This window comes from Gossypium raimondii, chromosome 11 (genome assembly GCF_025698545.1).
Source record: "Gossypium raimondii isolate GPD5lz chromosome 11, ASM2569854v1, whole genome shotgun sequence".
NCBI classification, from domain to species: Eukaryota; Viridiplantae; Streptophyta; class Magnoliopsida; order Malvales; family Malvaceae; genus Gossypium; species Gossypium raimondii.
Genome location: NC_068575.1, coordinates 2,840,937 through 2,863,281, shown reverse-complemented (window position 1 = coordinate 2,863,281; position 22,345 = coordinate 2,840,937). Strand labels below are relative to the sequence as shown.

The window sequence follows — 22,345 nt, the reverse complement described above, 5'->3', positions numbered from 1 at the left end:
AAGCCAACAGTTTAGAACATGAACTAGAGAGAGAAAGGGGGAAAAACCCTTAATAAACACTTACTGTCAATGCATTGAATGAAAAAGCCATCATTGCAAAAGTACGTCATCATTATAATGCATGCAAATGCAAAGAGCAGTGTGCTTGTTTTTTGTTTTTTATTTTTTATTTTTTACATTAATGAATATGGCATTGGCCTGCCATTGGCATAGGCATAATGGATATTTCAAAATTATTTATTTATTTATTTATTGCTTTGGATTTAGGGATTGGAGTCTTAAATGCTCCAATTTTATTTTTCTTTTATTGTTACATATTTCTTTGTGTCAATGACAATTGACAATTGACAATTGACATTTCCTCTGCAACAGCATTTTTGTGAGCTTAAATTCCCACCCACCCTCCCGGTTTTGTCTTCCTTGTCTTATTCTCTTGTCTTTCTGTTTTCTTCTTCAAAATTACCTAACCTATCTATGCTATTTAATGCTAATATGTGAATTTGAATCTTAAAGTTATTAGTGTTGGGAAAATTTTCATCTCAATATAACTTTAATTCGAGTAAGATTAATCTGTAAAACGGACAAGAACACTTGTGATTATGTGAAAATACGTTCATGTTTTGGAAACGTCTGGTTTAATTATTGAAGGTTGGCTACTCGAACTCTAAACGACTTAAATTCAAAGGACTCGACCTAAAATACTTGATTGACAAATGTGAATGAACTGAACCTAAAACAACTTAACACCGTATTATTCAAATAATAATACAAAAGTGGGTTTTCGTTAAATTAGTTGAGGTTGAAATTTATTAATTGTGCTTTGGACTAATAAGTGAAAATTGTTAAATTGAGTCGTTAAAAGTTGAAGCTTAGATTTTATAAAGGATAGAAATGGAGGGTTTTATAAAACAATTGTACCAAGGACCCCTTTTGCTAATAACCCAAAAGAGAAATGGCAATATTGTTTTTTTGACTCTCTTCTCTTCAACCACTGCTAGAGAAAGGTAATAATCTTTTCGCTCAAAGTGTCGAAATTTAGTTTGCAATTAGATTACTTTGATACTTTACTAATCTTAAAATGTCATGTCAATGTTTAAAATTTGAAAATTAAGTGATGATGTAAAATAATATCATAATATCACGTCATTATTCTTTTACAATATCTATGTTTATAGACTAAAATGAGAAAATCGATTAAATTTAAGTACTAAAGTAGACTAAAATGTGCAAGTGAACTTAATTTCTAAGTTTAGGCGACAAAATTACATTAACCCTGAATATAAAATACGAAAAGCATTATATCAAATCAAAAGAAGAAATGGAAGGAGAAAATGTGTTTCATAAATAATTCAACAGTGACTCTCTAAATCTCCAATGCCATTCATATATTCATAATATGATTATTTGAAAGCTTCAAAATTCAAGTTACTTTCAAGTTTTGAAAGACAAAAGACTACAAAATAGAAAATCCTAAATTATTTACATGAAAAAGGAGAATAAAGAGACATAGTTATTTTTTGAGTTAAATGACCATTTTGCCCCTTGAATGGTTTAGAATTTGATGACTCGAAGCTTTTTGCTATGATGCACATATGTTTGTGTCACGATGCACCAAGGCTAACAATAAACATCCTTAACCATATTTGAGTGCTTATATCGCGACACACCATGTCGTAGGTGTGTAGCATGGCCTCGTGTCTATTTCCTCTTCGGCTTCAATCCAATATACAAGAAAAGCATTGAATAAGTCCACAAAATTGTGGTTATTCCAAAGACATAAAATGCATGAAAGCACTAAAAACAAGGAAAATATTGTTTTCAAGATAAATGACTGAAAATCAAGGTAAAAGACTCTGAAAACATTTTACTTAAGAGGATGTCAAGTTAAGCTTGAAATGAAGGTAAAATTGATGCACTCCTAGAGAGTGATTAAAAAACCCTAAAGCTCTCCATAATCTAGTTGCGTTAACATAAAGGAGATAAAATTCATTTTTCAATATCAAGTTTCGAAGATCCCTAAAGCGAGTCTCATTAACCTAAAATTAAGGCTCAAAGACCAATGGATCAAAATGTAACATCCTTAACACCCCTTGAGATGAAAATAATATTATTTCGGGATTTGCACGTGTTATAATCTTTGAAGTAAATAAAATAGGAATTGGTAGTGTTAGTAGAGAAGGTAGTTGGATACCATAAGAAATTAAAAGGACTTTTGAATTGAGAGAAATTAATTTGAGATATTGACTAAATCGCAACAGTGTGAAAAGTGTTGGGGCAAAAGTGTGAAAATTAAAAGTAAGAATGATTAAACTGAAGTAAAGGGGAAAAGAGGAAGGATTAAAAGTGCAATTTAACCAAGAAAGTGTTATGAATTGTGGATGAAATTGAAATTAATCGTGGGCAACTAGATGTATATAATGATGTTTAGATTTTTTAGTTAAATATTATTAATAATTTAAAATGTTTAAATTCAATAGATTTTTGTTATAGAAGAGTTTAGAAATCCCCTTTATCATCATTCATCTTTTATCACCCTCCATCTCCATTTTTAGTCATTTTTTATTTTGTTTCATTTTAATCCTTTCCACCAGTTCCAACCACCTCAAGTTTAAAAACTTCAAATTCTTCCATGGATTCTTAGTGAAATTAATAGAGAAACCTTATAGCAAACTTAGTTTCTTATAAAGTTAACTAGTGTTCACATTGGGAGAGAGAGAAAAGTAAATTAAGTTAGGAATTTGGGTAAAAGTTCAAGGTAAGGATGATAAGATTTCTTTAAGAAATCATGTTTATTTCATTAAAAGTACATGGAAATGATGTGTGATTATTGTTTTGATATTAAATCTCGTATATGTGCGATATGTTAATAAAGAGAAAGAGAAGAGAAGTGATCAACAATGTCTTGATAAGGGGAAAGAAGTAACAAAAGAGGGAATGAGGAAGCAAGCAATTCATCCAAGCATTTGATTGTAAGTACTTCAAGAATTTTACTTTACCTAATAAAACCTAAGTGAAAACTTGTTAAATTGGTTATGATAATACTTATGGGATTAATCTATATAAGAAAATGTGGATATTTATTATGGAATTTATTTAAAATTAAAGGGATAAAAGGTGAATTTACATAACAAAGTGAATAGCTTATGTGTAGCGTATTTAAAGTAAAAAGGATTAAATTGCAAAGTGCATAAAAATTAGATAAGTGAAATAAAATAATTAGATATAGAACTTAAATGAAGTGATAAATAATAGTAAATTAAATTTCAAGTGATATTTTGATGATTGTTGACTTTTAAATGATAAATGACTAAATTGTAAAAAGTGTAAAGTTTGAATTACCTTTAATTGTTGAGTGAATATAAAGAAATTAATGTATAAAATGCTCATGTAGACAAGATGTGAACTTACATGCCATTAGAAAATTTGAATGCGCTTTAGTGATAGTAGCACTACGGTACAATTTAGTGATTTCGCACTTTGGTGCTAGTGATAGTGGCACTTCGGTGTATTTCTTTAACTTTACACTTCAGTGTAAGATAGTGTATACACATTTGTGCTAATGATTCAGTAGTCATTCCTCATATCCTACATATTCTATTGAGTCTACAATTGGGCTAATAATTTAAATGGTAACTGGTCATATTAATGAAATCGGTAAGTGATTTATAGGATGCTAGTTTAAGAATTCACCATGGTTACTTTCTATTAAATTTCATTGTATATTATTATTAATCATGTATTTAAATGTTAACATTGGTTGTTTTCAATGGTAAGTTTAATTCTTAATGTACTTACTAAGCTTTTGTGTAACACCTCATACCCCAATTTCATACTAGTCTTTCGAAATGAAGAATTTACTTTTGACACTCATCGATACGACTGACACCCAGTGTCTCATCAAAAAAATCGAAGTAATCCAATTGCGCTTAACGCTCATCAATTTAATTGGCACCTAGTGACTCATTCGGGTAAACCGAAACATTAATTGTACATTTATTAAGTAACAAATTTTTCCATAGAATTTTCAATTATATCCCAACAGCTAAAATTCATAACTCAATTCAACAAGTCATCTCATAACATAATATTTTTCAATCCAATACAAGTCAATTCCATATTTGCATCAAATACACTATTTTCCATCCTATACAGTTTAGTCCTTCATCACGAGAATCAACATTTCACAACAACTTGATTCCATCAATACTTTTCAAATTACTTTTACCATTGATCATACTAAGAAATGAAAGAACATAGAAAATTGAATGAATTAATTTATGAAGTTACAAACCTTAAGCTTCACTATGCATATACATTTAACAATGTAATATCATTATATATGTATCTATTTCAGAATCAACATCCACTAATTTTCATTCAATTCCATAGTAATTATTTTATACTATTAATCAATTTCTACTTAGTCAATATCTATTTCACATATAGATATTTCATATTTTCAGTTTAATCCTTTTGATGCCAAAAATATTATATAATAACAATTTAACTATAAAACAAAACAATATAATACAAATATATCATCAATTAATAAACTAAGTCCTATACGAACTTAATAAGAACAAATAGCAAGGATAGAAGCATTAGGGACTACTCTGAAATTTTTGTCATTTCCCCGATTTTCTTTAATTTGGTCCAATTTTCGAACAATCGAAGCTCAAAGCTTGAACGTTGGAAGCCTTCATCTTCTTCCTTAGGTTCGGTTTTGGGAAAGAAAAGATGGAGAAAAATGATGTGTTTTCTTTCGTTTACTTTTAACTTTTATGTTATAAGATATTTTTAATACCTTTAATTATAATATAATATAATTTTAACGTATAATTCATCCAAATCTATGCACTTACTGTCCAATAACTTTAAAAGTGAGCTTATTACCTTTTAAAGCCTTAATTTTATACTATTTGTCCTTTTTAGCTAATAAAATTAATAATAGTTAACTTTCACCACTTTTACGATTTAGTCCTTATTCTTTAATTAACCACTAATTTGAATGCATTACCTATCCAAAATTCAATTAACTTATAAATAACTTTGTAAATATTTAATAATAATACTTAAGGGATCAATTTGTGAAAATAAGGTCCCGATACCTCATTTCCCAATACCACTGACTTTCAGTACGCACCACTTGTACATTGAATAACTAACCAATTAATAAAATATATCCAATCAAAATTCACAATAACACTATATCTATCTTGTAAATATTATTTAATAATATTTATAGACTTGATCATTAAATAATGGGATTTTGAAACCACCTTTTTCGGCACAACTAAAAAGCGGGTCGTACAATTTATAAGCTTAACGCGTTATTTTTCAACGCGTAGGTAGAAACACTAGTTGAAGCTCTAAAGTGAATATACCATCACAACTCATCACATCTCAAAGATTGAAAGAGAGTATAGTTTTGATATTTTGGAAATAGATTATGACATGTACATAGGTTAAAACAAAGCAAGTGCACAAGATTTCTAGTGTTGAATTATATGATGTTTTGATGGAGATTTATGTTTTATAATGTTTAAAAGTGTTATGGAATGACTTATGATAGTTTAAACTTGGTTTTAGATGTTTCAGACATGGTTTGGGTAATCCGTCCTCAGTGTTATGAGATCAGAAATCAATGTTCCTTAAGTGTCGTGACATTACAGTGTTTTGCCCTCAGTGTCACGACACTCATTTCTCAATGTTGCGATATTGACATTTTTTTAACCCAAATAATCCTGAATGGTCCCCGTTTATAACTAAACTTGAAAGAAAGCCTAGAAATGAATTGAGTAGTTTAAAATGATTCTATTTATGTTTTTTTTTTAAAAAGAGTGGGTTAAAGCCCTTGTTATACACTTGTCACACCTGGTTTCTCCTTAAGTCCTAAAATTAGAAATAATTTGAGGTTATAAAAAGATACAGTAAGTTGTCGACTTCTATTGAAAAATTAAGAAAATTTTAGTGGCTAATTTGGACATAGTTAAGTTCCAATTCTAATTCGGTTGGATGAAAACTAACTGGTTCTTTAGTGAGAGACAAAATGATAACCAATAGATGATTTTTATAAGGTTGATAATTGTGCGTGGAGGGCTATAAATAGTTGAGAAGTGAATTCCCGAAGTGAATTATTCTAAATTCTGTTTAATTTTATTCTTTTCCTCATCTTCTTCTTTGGTTGCTCCGAATAATAGATAATTGCGGAAAGCTCTGCATGGAGCGATGATCATGAGGTTTGAGTCAAAAAAGTAGAGAATCCAATGAGCTGTTGCCTGGTGAATGGAAGCTCCAGCATTCAGAAAAGCTGAGTTGTTGAGGCAAAGAAGCGTCAAGTGAGTTTCTTCACCCCATACATAGATGTGCATTAAATGTTATGTAAGTATAAGGATGAGTAAGTATATGAGTATCCGCAAGTGTGTCAGTATGTATAAAATGGTTGTGGTACAATATATAAATTTAACATACTCCATGTTATTATGTTTATGTGATAATATGGTTGTGGCTGCGTGTATATAAATTGTGGAGTATGGAGGGAAATTATTGACGGGATAGATGGAGTAGGATTCGATGTACGAAAGAATGAGCGAATGGATAGGGAAATAGAATTTTTGTTCGATTCCGCAACCCGATATTATTGGGTACAAACCGTGATGTACGAAGTTCTAGGCCTTGTAGAGGGGACACTATGGTGTTCGAGCATCAAGGTTAGAAGTAAGATGAAATGAATAAGCTGTAATGAGGAATAATGTGTAAGACTATAGCTTGACTATGGAAATATAGAGAGAGTTTGCCAGGACATTCAACATGAGGAATAATGTGTAAGACCATAGCTCGGCTATGGCAACATAGAGAGAGTCTACTAGGTCATTAACATGGGGAATAATGTCTAAGACCATAACTCAACTATGGCAACATAGAAAGAGTCTGTCAAGATATTAAACATGAGGCATGATGTGTAAAACCATAACTTGGCTATGGCAGCATATGGAGTTCACCAGGACAATAAGCACGGGGTAGTCTGCCAAGACGGTAAACATTGAATAGTCTGGGTTTTATAATATTGAATCCAAAAACATGGGGTAGTCCTTATTACTAAAATCAAAGACTCCAAAATTTCTCTATAATTATTTTTATATTTTTAAAAATTTTTAGTAATTTTTAACAATATTCTATAATATTTAATACTCTTTTAGATTTTTATATATCTTTTAGATTTTTATATATTGAATAATATTTTAATAATTTTTAAGCTTAAATAATTAAAAATTGATTAAATTCTCGTAAAATAATTAAAAACTCAATTTATGTTATCCACCTCAACTGCCACGCCATTTGCCACATCAATATAGACTTAATGACCGTCGAGGCTTACATGAAAGTTGTTGTTCAAGGGCTTGATCGATTGCTTATATTCAATTAGGAGCTCAATTGAATGTTGTTTTCAATTGAGGGCACAATTGATTATTGAATTATTTTACAAAGGTTTTTCTGTTATATTAAGCCTATATTTAACAATTTCTAAATTTAAGCATCAAAGTGAACCAAAACAAAATGTATATACTAAAGTGAATCTAATTACCAAGTTTAAGAACAAAAAAATATATTATCCTACCTACCAATGACCAAACTTTTCACACTCTATTAGGGATGACAAAAAACTCTAAACCTGACGGGTTCCTTATAATGCCCCAAAATTTTGAGAATTTAATTGTAAGATTCTATAGTAATGAAGTTTATGTATTTGTGGTTATGTGTTCTACTATTCTGTTAAAGATCTAGAGTTTGAGTTGCATCGTTAGAAGTTTTATAATTTTAAAACAATCCCTATCCATGTGTTACATAGTTAAATTTAATTTTGTGTAAAGTTGTGTTAAAAAATGAGCCTGCTGGTTCATTGGTTAAGCCTCTGTATTTTGCTTGGTCTCGTGTTCAAGTCTCATTGTATGCATTTGGAATATTTTTGTCAAATGCTAGAAACCCAGTTGGAAGTTAATTTATAATTAACGTTAATTTTACATTGTTTTTTTTTTTTAGTTTTCTCTTCTCCTTCTTTTTCTTTCTTCGTTCTTTTCTTTTTCTTTTTAATTTTTAATTTGTTGATTGTGGTGGTAAGAATACAGGATTAGTTGAAGTTTACACTGTTAGTCGTCGGTCAGAAGGCTATTGAGTAAGTCACAGTCAATTCGTTGTTTGCACGGTTTTCCTTTGTTCTTCGTAATTTTCTCTAAGTTAAGTATTGAGCGTTCTATGAGAATCGTTGATAGATGATTGTTGTTTTCCTATTTAGGCAGAAATATCGAAAATGGTGAACAGCAACACGCCAATTCTAGCAATTATCGTTGAATTTTCGGTAGGTATAGGGTCAGTTGAAGGTTTCGTGCCAAAACTTTTGACTTAGACATTAGACGTGTAATTGAGAATGGTTGTCGATAAAATGGCTTAATTGTGTAATTGAAAGAATTTTTTAGGCTTCGGAGATTCTCTACGTTGTTATTGCTTCGAAATCTCTTCAGGTGCATGTCGAAAACCCTTAATTTTGTAAATTTCAGATGCCAAAAAACGTGGTTGTTGACGCCACACGGCCAGGGACATGGACGTGTGCCAGGCCATGTGTGGCCATGTTAATGCAGGGTTCACACGGGCAACTGACACGGGCATGTGTCTAGGCCGTGTAACTAAATGTTTATGTTTTAGGACCACATGGCCAATGATATAGGCGTGTGTCCAGGCCGTGTGAACCACAAGATCAAGGACATGGATGTGTGTCCAGGTTGTGGAACTCACTATTTACGATTTAGAGTTACACGAGCAAGGACATGGGCGTGTGTCCAGGCCGTGTGGCATATAAATAGGATCTAAATCTTAGTTCTGAGGCCGTGAATGTTGTTCAACACGAGCATTGACCTCCACAATGTATACATGATCTGAATTTAATTGTATGAGGACTCTCTGATTCTCTAAGACTGATATATGAATGATATAAATGTTTGTGTACTGTGATGGCTATTTCTGATACTGATTTGTATTATCTATTTGAAATAAATTGGAATGACTGCACACATGTTTTGGATATTTGTAATTTGCATTTGCATGGGTTGGGATATTGTGAAGAAGGAAGTAATCTACTCTGAATCAGTGGCTAAGCCACAATACATATAAATACGAATCTGGCGCTTTGTCGTATTTCGATCATGCAGCTAGGTTGCGTCTCTGCAAACATGTCAGACAGACACTCTATGGTGTGTAGGGTTGGTTGGGCATTGAACGCCCTTAACAGTGTGTTGGGATGGTCGAAGATGATGGGGGTAGGAATAACTGTATATGAATCTAATATGTTCTATATATGAAACTGAAATTGTTTCTGCTATGTAACTGATCTATTCTGTATCTCAGATGAAATTGCTTCTATTATCAAACCGAATCTTGGGATCCATGAACTATCTTATATATGTGTTTTAATTGAACGAACATCTTTTACGCACTGGGCTCACAACTTATTTCGTTGTTGACTGGATTTCAAGTAGCTCTCAGATTTGAATAGGTCGACGCTGCGGGAGCTTGTTCAAACCTTTTTATCTTTCCTTTAAATTCTACTATTAGTAATTTCAATATTTTATGCTATTGTGATGTTGGGAAGTTTATGTAGTTAGTTAGTTGTTGTAGTGGATATACTATGTTGAATGGTTTCATTTTGACTGCGTTATAAGTGTGGTTTCCTAATATCGATGATGTAACTCCCTAGGCTTGGTCTGGACGTCTAGGCCCGATTTAGGGTGTTACATTCCTACTTGACCTGATTCGATAGGGCTAAATTTCTTTCTTTGAAATTGGATTTTGGTGCGAGTTAGTGTGAGTTTAATTTTTCTAATTAGTAGGAAAAATCGACCATCCGAGATAATTTCTAAAATGCCCTTTACATATAATATTAGTTTAAATATATAAAAAAATTATATTAATATTTGACCAATATAATTATACCCAGAAAATAATTGACAGCTTCATTAAAAAATTTTGTTCTATTTTGATAATTTTATAAATAAATGAAAATTATGACATATTAGGTCAAAATAATGTATAACTTTAATTTTCTTGATCGGGTTTGACGCAAATAATTTCATATTTAATTTTGGGTCAGACTAGGATCAAGTTATATTAGAGGATATATCGGGTCAGAATCAGGACAAGCAAAAAATTAACCCATCAAGTTGCCATCTCTACACTCTTCAAGAAACTCTTTCCCACACGTGTTCCCAAGAGAGCAATAATAAAAGATGGCAAGCAAAAAGGTGGCTTGTCATGTTAGTATATTGTCACATGGTAACTTCTGGTGGCTTCTATCTACCACGTCAGCGCAGTAAATGATAAAACCATTCAACTAACAGTTTTTGTTAACGAAAAGGGCCAATTGATTTTTTTAAGGTCACTGAGAGCTCATTTGGATGCATATTTTTCATAAGGGCTTAATTGTTTTTTTTCACTGAGGAATTTTTTGACCTTTTAACCTTAAAAGTAATTTAAAAAATAGTTTATTTTATTTTTATAAAGTTAAAAAAAATTATGACATATCGAGTTGAAGTCAAGTATAACTTTAAATTTTTGGATCAAACTTGAAACAAATAAATTAAACTTTAGTTTAGATCAGATCAGGTGTTATTGAAAGACACAATGAGTCGAGATAAAAGTAGACAAAAAACCTCCACCTCCCGCTCTGTTGCCATCTCTACACTCTCATTGAAGTCTCAAAAATCAAACCTAGTTACCCAACATCATCCTTGAAATCTCAACCTTCTCCTTTCCTCTTCATAAGCCACCTCCTCATCGTTCAAATCTCTAAAAATCTACTTTGATACCCTTGAACCAGCACAAGCCCAAAACTTATATTCGATTAGAAGCTCAATTGAGTGATTTTTCAATTGAGAGCTAATTGATTATTAAATTATTTTTGAGGGACTTTTTGTTATATTAAGTCTTTATCTAACAATTTCTAAATTTAAGCATCAAAGTCAAAATGTATATACTAAAGTAAATTTAATTACCAAGTTCCAAATAATTACATTATCCCACCAAGCAAGAACCAAAATCTTTCACACTCTATTGGGATGGTAAAAAATTCTAGACTTGATGGATTCCGACTTGACCTAATTCAACAAGATCGAAATTTTTAAAAAGAAATTAGGTTTTGGGGTGAATTTAATTTTTTTTAATTATTTAAGTTAAAGTTTATGAAAAACCCACCACCTTGATATAATTATCAAAAATACTCTTAAATATAATATTAATTTAAATATATATGATAATACAATTTACATTAATATTTGTCCTAACATAACTATACCTAGAAAGCAATGAACAATATATTTAAAATTAAAAAAATTATTGTATTTTGATAAAATTATAAAAAAATAAAAATAAAAACTTTAATTTTCTAGATCGGGTTTGACCCAGATAAATCCGGTCCGAATAGAGACGAGAAAAAAACCGCCCGGCTTGCCATCTCTACACTCAACAGGAAACTCTTTCCTACACGCGTCCCTAAGAGAGCAATAGTAAAAGACGGCAAGCAAAAAGAGGTGGCTTGATTGGAGGGTCCAACCCACGTGGTCTAATCACTAATGGCCAGCTTTGGGTCCTTGTCACCCTACCGTAATCTGACCAACAACACCCACCAACGACCCCCAAACCCTTCTTCTAACACGTTATAACTGCTCTCTATATATAGCAATCACCGTTCTCTTTTGCCATATTTGTTGTTCGAAGTCCAAAACCATTGGAAGAAGTGGAAAAGAATGGCCTTTTCAACTAGGTGCTGCCTCAACATGTCCCCTCCAACCCCAAATCCTCAGTTAGACAACTCTTGTTCCAACACCAAAGGATCCCAAGTTGCATGGTGAGTCCACATAAAACTTTATAGAATTTACTTTTCGCAATCATATTCAGGTTTCGTGGTTTTCATTCTCAAATGTGCTCCCAAGATTCTGACATTGAAAAAGTTCTTCTTTATTATCAGGCCAAGGAATGATAAATGGAAAACGGGATGTGTAATAGGGTTAGCCTGCATGATAATTGGATTAGAAGCAAGTGATGTAAGTAAGACTAGCGCGGTCGCTGAAGAGATTCCAACGGTTATTGTTTTAGAATCGAATTCCAGAGTAGCGAGGTGGAGTGACAAAAGAATGTGCCCTCCATGGCAGGCTAATTCTTTGGAAACAATCGTGCCCGAGAATCTCCCGAGGCCATCGGCTCGTCGGAAATGGGAGGGTATCGGTTTCTCAAACAATGCCCCAGCAACCAAAGTGACAATAGCTAGGGAAACAAGAGCTGGTTGCTTCTCTATGTAAATTTCTACATCGTTGTATACATCAAATCAAATACCTTTTAAATTGTGAAATTAATGGTATAAATGGTTAAATACCAAAATTTATTAGTTTCATAATTTGGTATTATTGTTTTCAATAGGAATTATGGGGAATTGCAGTACTCGTTTGGTGTTATTTGAGTTTGGTTTTGTAGTACACATGCAGTACAAATTGAATGAATATCTAAGGTTAAAATATGCGTCAAGTCCTTATACTTTTCATGCATTTGGAATATAGTCCCTCTACTTATATTTTTAGGAAAATTTAGCCCTCTATTTTTCAAATTTAAAATCCAATTCCAATTGTTAATATCATTAAAATTCTTCTATTAATTTCATATCTATTACAATGTCAATTTTATTGATTTGTAGGCTACGAGTTTTTTTAAACTTTAAAATGTCACACCAACGAATTTAATAGAATACTTTTGACGTTGTTAATAATTGGACCTTAATTTTTAAATTTTAAAATTAAAGGGACAAAATTCCTAGAAATAAAAGTATAATAACTAAATTACAAATATTTGAATAGTACAGGGACTTGGAGCATATTTTAACAAAATATCTTAATATCTATAGAGGAGCTGTGGTGGACCTCATATTCTTGAGTTCTTGGCCCATGCCATGAGATTTCAATTTTTGGGTTTTATTTTCGGCTTAGTAAAAAGCCGAAACTGATATTTTTAAGATAATTATTATTTTTAGAAATTAACATAATTAAAATTTTAAAACTTTAAAACTTTATTTACATATATTTAAATTTTTATTAGTTTTTATCCATGAATTATTGGGTTAATTTTAATTATTTAATATATTTTAAATGAAAATATTTATTAAATTTAAAAGTTATAATTAAGATGTTTTTAAATAAAGATTAAAAAAATATTGTCTTAAATTATTGTTAAAATTTTTAATATAAAAAAGGTATGTTATGGATATTATATATGATATTATAATAGTTAAAAAAAGGGTAAACTATTAAAATAGTCATTTTGTTTACCTCGAGTTACATTTTAGTCAGTTATATTTGAAATATTATTTTTTAGTCACTTACGTTATCGCGTTGTAACATTTTAGTCACTGAGCCGTTAATTGCTATTAACAGTGTAACGATAAGCTGACGTGGCACGTTAAATCATTATTTCAAACAAAAATTTTAGGTTAATTTATACAATCGGTCCCTATATTTTTTCGTTTTGAGCAATTTAATTTAATTTTTTTTTATGTTTTTTTAACTTTCCTTTCTTTTTCTTTATCTTCCATTCTCTTCTGCTTCTCACTCTGTTTTTCTCCCTTCTCCATTTCTTTTAACGTAGTTTTTCTATGTTTTCCATTTGTTAAAACTAGTCCCTATACTTTTATATTTTTTGAACAATTTAATTTTTTCAAGTGAGGCGAGCTTGTGGAGAAGTTTTAACAAATGAAAAACATAGAAAAACTACGTTAAAAGAAATGAAGTAGTGAGGAAAACGGAGGGAGAAGAAGAGAATGGAAAAAAAAAAAGAAAGTTAAAAGAACATAAAAGAAAAAATTAAATTGCTCAAAATGAAAAAAATATAGGGACCAATTGTAAATTTAACCTAAAATTTTCATTTGAAATGATGATTTAACGTGCCACGTCAACCTGCTGTTACATCGTTAACGACAATTAATGGTTTGGTGACTAAAATATTACAATACAATAACGTACGTGACTAAAATCTAACATTTCAAATATAAGTGACTAAAATGTAACCCGAGGCAAACAAAAGTGACTATTTTAATAGTTTACCATAAAAAATAACATGCATTAACAAGTGTTGGATAACAAATATGATAATAACTCTTTCAAAAACCATAGTCAATTTTATTTTTTAGATAATATTTATTTTTTAGATAATATTATTAAAAACTATCTAAATAGATAATATAAGTATTTGATTATATAGCGATTGAGTCTTAGTTCAGTTGACATCTATATTATTGTTAGTGTAAGAAGACGTGAGTTTAAGTACACTCAAGCGCATTATCCTCTTATTCAATGGTTGGGAAGGAGCTATGAGTAGTTCTAGTACTGTCATGTATCTTGAGGAACATTAAAAAATTAAAAATAAATTAAAACAGACAAGTGTCATTTACTAAACATTGCTTGTGGAGTTAAAAAACTCCACTGGGAGTGGACAGAATACTAATCCTATATATTATATAACAATAATATATTAACCTAAAAGTGTATTTGGATACCATAAAATAACTGGATGGAAATGTAATTACAAATGTAGCGATTACACCATCTTGTAATTATAATAATTTCGTATTTGTTGAGTTATTATACTTCGTCAATAAAATTACTAGATTATTTAGATGATATTAGTAAAATAATATATAATTATATTTTAAAATTTTAAAATATATCCTAAAATTAAAATATTATCATTATTGTATAAAAATAACTTTTTAAACTTAAATCACGTATGTGTAAGTTTAAGAAGCCATGAGGCTTAATTACTTCAATTCTCACCCTTCCCCTAAAAATTCGAGAGTGTGCAATTACATTCAATTCAGTCGAACCCATTAATTACATTGATTATCCAAACATGCAACGAATGTGTAATTACAAGTATTTACAATCAAATCCAATTACTAATGGGCTTTTCAAACACGTCCTAAGTTTATAATTCTTAAGTGAATAGATAAAAAAATTTTTAAGGCATAATGTTAATTTAGCCTTTAACGTTTACATCTTTTGCCAATTTGACCCTTATTCTTTCTTGTGTATTAAAATGAGTATTAATATCATTGAACTCTTTTCTAGCCGTTGGAGATGAATTATAGATGTTGTAATGTAAAAAATCGGGTTGAAAAAGTGTCATTACAACGTAAGTATCGATACCAACTAAGGGGAACTAGTACTACTTATAAAAGTAGTCGTTAGTGACTGTCGAAAACAGCCAAGTATGGATACATACAGTGCAAGTATCGATACCTTGAGGTTGGGTATCAATACCTGAAGAACAAGTACCGATACTTTGCCCTCCTAGATTGCTCTAACTTACAATGTACCAATACCTAAATTCTTAATATCGATACTTAGCCTTCTAATTGCTTTAAAAACATTTTAAATATTTTAAAACAACTTGGAATTGACTCAAAAACATTGGGAACATTATAGAGCACATATAGCACATGTTTTCTTAGTATTTTAATGTTTTGAAAATGTTTAATGATATTTCAATAATATTTTCACGAAAGGACTTAGTTAAAAATTTATCTTTTCCGAAAATTTATAGATTATGCATTTAAATGCAATTTGTAACCTCTTGTAGCATAGATTTTAAAAGAGAATTACTTTTAACATATTTTATATCGTAAAGATTTTTGAAAAAAAATCTAATTACAATTTTTAAAAATCTGATGTAGCAAGTCGATACAAATCAAGAGAATTCGGTTTGGTTCAATTTGGTAAATTTTAATATTTGATTCAATTTTTAGAAATTAGAATGATGAAGGGTATCCATTTTTTTTTCTAAAATTAATCTAGATCAAACCATTATTATCCTTATTTTAGACCTATCCATAAGTCGAGTAACATACCTAAGGTGATGGGTGAAAAAAATTAAGTGTAAAACTCACCTAATAAAGAGAATTCGACCAACCTATGTAATGTGGGCATGGACCGAATTTTACAAAGCAAATAAATTTGAGTCTTAAAAATAATTCCGGGCCAAGGTGGAAAAAGAAAGTTTAGATAAAATAACTAAGTTCTAAAATGTGTAATAAATAAAGCCTTAAAATTATAAATTTAATAAATACATTGTTGAGCTAATCTATAATCAAAGTTAGACATTTAAATTGAACCCAATATAATTTAAAAGTTAATTCAAAATTCAAATTTTTAAATCTCGTCCAAAAAATTTTGCTTGCACAGTTTTCCACTAAAACAACCATAACCAGGGGCGAAGTTAGAAAATCTTTTTAAGGGTCGAAATTAAATTGTAATTTTACAATAGTAAAAATGTAATTTCACCATTTGAATAGCCTATATTTTTATATTTTTAAATGATTAAATCAAATTTTTATCATTTTTAGGGGGGAAAGTGTAATTTTACCTTCACTAATTTAAAATTTTAAAAATTTTAAAAGGAATGGAAAATTTTACATTTTAGGAGGGGTGGGGGCCCCTGCCAGCCCCCTAGATACGCCCCTAGTCATAGCTTGAGTTCCCGAACTCGAAATCAAGTGTTTCAAAATGTATTTTAAAGCTAAAAGATAGCTCTTGATCGATATAAAGACATCTCAACCCAGAAATGCTTGTATCACATCCAAAAACTAGTTGCAAGTCGAATGATCTTTTGAGTTAGCTTGAGAATTACCCCAACCATGCATGTACCATTGGATCAAGTTTGAACAAGATAATTTTTTTAGACTAGCTTGGCCTAAATTCAAATTAAATAATAAATAATAGTTTTGTTTAAGTTTGAGTTTAAGGAATAATAACATAAATAGCCCTGTATTTTAGGGTTTGTTTTAATATGATACATCCACTTACAAAATGTTAAATTTGGTGCTTGAAGTTTAATTTTGTTTATTAATGTGATACTTAATGCTAACACTATTAAATTTTTTTATTAATATTATATGTTGACCAATCAAGAGGTGCCACATGGCACATTGTTAACTTTTTGACAAGCAAACCAAAAGCCTCCTAGCAAAGTCTAAAAAATTTCTCTTTTTTTTTCCCCAAAATTAAATTGAATAGAAAAGAACCTTTCTTTCTTTCTTTCCTGCATTTTTTTCTTAGTTTCATCATTTTCGATTAAAGGTGCTTATGAGGTAGGTTAGGTCAAGTTCAAGTCAGACTTAAGTATAATATTAATACACTTTATGTTTACCCAAATCCGGCTCGACCTAAAATAAAGTAAATTTTTTTTACCCAAGCCAGTCCATACATGTAAATGGCTAGCCCAAGTCCATTTTATATTGTCCACATTATTCTTTTAATTTTCTTGAAAATTATTATTTATAATTTAATATTCAATAATTTTATATAATTTTCTCATTTATTAAAATTATATATGTAACATTTTTAAATGTATACATTATAGTATTATATATTAGTATAGATTTAATTTTGTGTTATAAAATACATAATATATTAGAAACATAAAAAAACGAATCAGACTCAAACCTATATTGGAGCTTGAGCTCGACTCATATTTAAAACATGTTCTCTTTTTTTTTTTTACAGTTCATTTTTTGAGTCTAATATTTTAACCCAAACACCTCAATTTTCAAATGGACTACCAAGCTTAAACAAGTAGCTCGATCCTTCAACAAGTCCATCTCCGATTTACCATCCATAGCTACCCAAATTATCCTAGCTTCATCATCTTCACCGAACATCCACCAATACCAACCAAAACCTCCCCATAACATTAAAAAAACTTATATCTTCTCTATAACCCTCTTAACTCAAGCCTTACACATCATCTCCTCCACATTTTGTCACAATCATCACCAACCATAGTATAACCACCCTCAAGCCTCTCACCACCATTGTGCCAACCAAGCTCTTATCAACCTCCAATATAATCACAATCATCTTTTTTCCTCATATTCAACCTTTACTAACTAAATGCACACGCCACCACATGTCATACTTAGGTTTTGCTTGGTAAAATGAAAAGAAAATTAAAAAGATGAAAATTTGAAGGAATGGAAAAATAGAAAGAAAATATAATTTTTCTTTCCATATCATAGGCGTACTGGGTAGGTAAGTTAAAAAATTTGAAATAAAAAGTAATTTTTAAAGTTGAAAAATGGAAGGAAATAAAATAAAACATTTGAAAAATATATAATTTTGAACTAGCATTCACCCTTTGCTCATTTTCTCTCCTCTTATCATTCAAATTTGAAAGGATTGATTTTTATGCATTAGGATAGAAAATTATCATCTCTCCTATTTTCGTTTCTCACTTTTCTTCTCTACCGAGCATACTCAATTTTTTTTTCTTTCCATTTTTTTCATTCTTTTCTGCCATCTCTCAACTTCTCCACCCAACCAAGCACACCCTTAATCCGAATCATCACAATAATCAAATAAAAAAATCCAGCATATAAAAATATATATGATGAAAAACGACGTTAAAGTCAGATACCACATTGATAAATGGAATTAAACTTCAAGTATCGAATTTTATATTTTGAAAGTAGATGTACCACATTAAAACAAACCCTAAAGTATAAGGGTTGTTTGTGTCATTATCCTAAATTAATTATAAATGTGTAAAAATATATTTTAAATGTTCTATAACGAGTAAGGACCCACTTACACTAATATAAAACTATGGTTGTTTTACACATTTTATAAATTTTTTGTATGATTAATAGCTTTTAACGATTTGACTATCATATTTTATCTTTTGCTCCGTAAATCATATATGTCAATTTTAATTAAATCAATATCGTCCAACTATTTATTTGATATAAAATATTTTAAACTGTTAAATATATATTGATAAAACAATATTCTCAATTGATATAATAAAGATATCAAATCGGTTTAAACCTTTACATACATAATAATAATAATTATATTAATAATTTCAACGATTCTAAACATTAAAAAATTGAAATCAATTAACAATTTATATTAGGATAAGTAAAAATGAATCATTATATCAAGTTGAACCAAATCCGATTTTAAATATTAAAAAGATTAGAAATTAAATCTCAATCTAACTCGACCCCACCTATGATGTGTTACTAGACCTGTTCATGCCCGGCCCGGCCGAAAAGTGGGAGGGTTTGGGTAAAAATATACATTAAAAAAATAGGCTTGGGTAAAAAAAAATAAGGCCCATTTAAAAAATGGATCGAACCTTGGGCAAGGCTTTTGAGCATGTGTAACGCCCTATATAATTTATTTCTGTTTCTGTAAATTTTAACATAAATGTGTATCTGCTTTAGTGGTTAAGTATTTTGCTTGTGTGTATGAGGTCTTGGGTTCAGGTATCGCATTTGGAAAATTTTGTTATTTTTGATCCAGGCCTTATTCCTGCTGAGTAGGCTTAATTTATATTGTTTGTAAACTTATATTAAAATGAGCTTGACGATTTGAGTGGTGAGGAGTTAGCTTGTTGAAGGTCTTAAATTTGAATCCTTGTGCATGCATAGATGTTAACTTTTGTGCCGATTGTGTGATAGAGTTTCAGTGGAAGTGAAATTCTGGTGTAGTTGAGAGTTAGTGGGTCGGTTATAGAGGTTCGGTGAAAGTGAAATTCTGGGGTAGTTGAGAGTTAGTGGGTCGATTAGTAGTGGGATGATGTGGGGGTTGAGATTATGGGGTTCTAATTTAATTTTATTTGATTTTCTTTAATTTTAATTTTTCTCTCTTCCCAAAATTTTTCTGATGTCAGTTTTGTTCTCCCCTCTTTCTGTTGATTTCTTTTTCTTTCTCTGCCAACAATTTTTCTTTCTGATCCTCTAAAGTTCTGCCATAATTTTTCCCTTTTCAACTTTGGTGTTTCAAATTTTTGGTTTTTTTCGTACGGGTTGGTAAGTCGTGGTTGGAGGGCGAATTCCTTTAAGCAATTTCTCTTTTTTTGATGATGTTGTTTTTTATGTTAAGTACTGAATTTGTGGTTTGGCAGCGGCGAATCATGAGGTTCGGAGTTCTCCTCTTGCGGAATCATAGTCGGAATCGTTTGGGGAATCGGGTAAGTGTTGAACACTTGAATTTCACCGTTGACGATTTCGTTAGTTCGATTTAATTGAAAATTTAGACTAATTTTGGGAGTTTGTTATGTCGATTTTAGGTTCTGGTGGTCTCGGGAGTGTTTTCACATCAAAATCGAACCAGATGTGTACTCTTAACACAAAAAATTGGGCTTCGACGAAAGTTGAAAATAGAGTCTGTTGACGCCACATGGGCGTGTGGCCGACCGTGTGTGAGACACGACTGTGTGACCGAATGAGTGCGGCTGTGTGGGCCACACGGGCAAGGCCAATCTGGGCGTGTGGGCCCACACGGGCATGTGGGCCCAAAATTCTAAAAATTTCTCTAGAGTCGCATAGGTCGATCCGATCAACTGTGGGTCTACCATAGGGTCAGTAAGGGCTAACCAAACCCTTTTCATGTGATCTGATATTTTGATAGCCTGATTTGTGTAGGAAACTGATATGTATGTCTAACTGTTCTGTTTGGGTATATATGTTATCAGTATACGAGCATGATAAGCATGATAATTCTGTTAATTATGATATATGTATCTGTGTTTGGGGTAGGATTTGCATATGTGGAGGAAGTGATCTGTACGTGACCTTTCGCCTATTATCTGGCAGCTTGGTTGCATACTATCTGTTATGTGTCGCATCGACACTATATGGTGTGTAGGGTTGGGTAGGTGTTTTTAACCCCACATGGTGTGATGGGATGGACGGATATGGTATGTAGAGGATGGGGGTAGGATTCTGTATATCTGTTATGTACATCTGATTCTGATGTCTGTATCTGTTAAGGGCTCAGGTCTGATTCTATTTCTATCTGCATTTAAGATTCTGTGAATGTTGCATGGCTATATCTGTTGGGTTACACACTGAGTTTACGAAAACTCACATCTGTTTATCTGATCTATACAGAAAACCTTCAGTCATAGGCAAGTTGGTGTGACAGAGGCTCAGCGGTGACTACTCGTTGGGAAACTGTTTCCCCATTACCATTAGTTTCGGTATTTTAAAATCTGGATTTATTTGAGAATTTGTATTTTTTTGGAACTCTCTAGGCTATACGGTTTTAACTATTGGTTTTGGTTCAGTTGTGTTTAAGTTTTTAAAATTATGGTGGTTGATAAATAACGGTTTTATGTGAGTAAATGTTTTGAAAACACGAGCGAATGATTTTGTTTTAAACGATTTTCAAACTTTGAAGAACATGTAATGGTTTCAACAACATAGATATATAAATATGTTTTATAAAACTTGGACGTTTTATCAAATAGCTAACCATTGAGTTATCGAAGTTTCATCGGTTTCAAAACCTTTCTTCGTAACACTCCCGGATTCGGCCATAACGTGTAGGCGGGTTTTGGGTGTTACAGCATAGGCCTAACCTGACCTAACCTGAATTTGCAAAAAGAAAAAAAATTGACGTTTTCTTGCTATTTTGTCACTGTATTTTTGCTACCATTTCATTATTATGTTGCTACTATTTTGTTGCTATTGTTTGGATATTATATAACTCTTATTTTATTGTTAATTTTACTATCATTTTAGAGGCATTTGCTTATTAAGTTGCACCTATGTTAGTGTTATTTAAGTATAAAGATTTTTTAAATTTATTTTCAATTTGTTGAAAAATATTTATTTTAATATTTTTAATGTTTTTATGTAATATATATATTTTTTAAATTATACAAAATTTAATACGGGTGGATCATACCCAAATTTAATTTTTTATCTGAACTAAATTTGGATAAAATTTTAAGTCTATTTTTAAAATCGATTCAGACCTATTAAATGGGCCTAAAGTTTAACAAGGCTCAACTCCAACCCGATCGGACCAACAAATCTATAGGTTACCTCCTGTAGATAATGTGATGAGATTGAAATTTGAAGAACAGTTAGTGGCCTTTAAATCCACGTGCACCTCTACCCAACTTAGCCATTTTGTAGTGTGCTGCTAGCCATTCAAGGTCAAGGCTCAATCTCCACCGTCCGATCCTTAAATTATCATCAAATCCATCTCTATAATAGAAATAGATGCTAATATAGTCTACTTTCTACTGGAAGTAAATTAAAACAGCTAATAAATGGGGGCAGTAAGTATCTCCTGCAGCCGCATCTATTCTACAATTTGTTAGGATCGGATCAAATACCGTTCGATCTTTCCTTAACCGGGAAGAGTCAGTAGTTGATGGAGTACGCCTATTGTGGGTCCCCCTATTATCAACACCCTCCTAGCTGTCCTCTTTTATATGTTGATAAAATCAGTTTCACTCGCATTTG

The 22,345-nt window shown here is 31.0% G+C and overlaps 1 protein-coding gene across 1 annotated transcript; it reads left to right on the top strand.

The window, feature by feature from the left end:
• Nucleotides 1-11,727: 11,727 nt before the first annotated feature.
• On the top strand, nt 11,728-12,559 carry LOC105761550 (hypothetical protein). Its single transcript, XM_012579392.2, has 2 exons — nt 11,728-11,893; nt 12,014-12,559. Exons 1-2 carry the CDS (start codon nt 11,793-11,795, stop codon nt 12,342-12,344), a joined length of 432 nt encoding a protein of 143 aa, XP_012434846.1. The 5' UTR covers nt 11,728-11,792; the 3' UTR covers nt 12,345-12,559.
• Nucleotides 12,560-22,345: the final 9,786 nt, after the last annotated feature.

Bases quoted from the DNA above. Each gene is read 5' to 3' on its own strand.
- LOC105761550 (XM_012579392.2), top strand. From the start codon at position 11,793: ATGGCCTTTTCAACTAGGTGCTGCCTCAACATGTCCCCTCCAACCCCA. The intron at 11,894-12,013 runs GTGAGTCCACAT...CTTTATTATCAG, and splicing joins AAAGGATCCCAAGTTGCATG to GCCAAGGAATGATAAATGGA.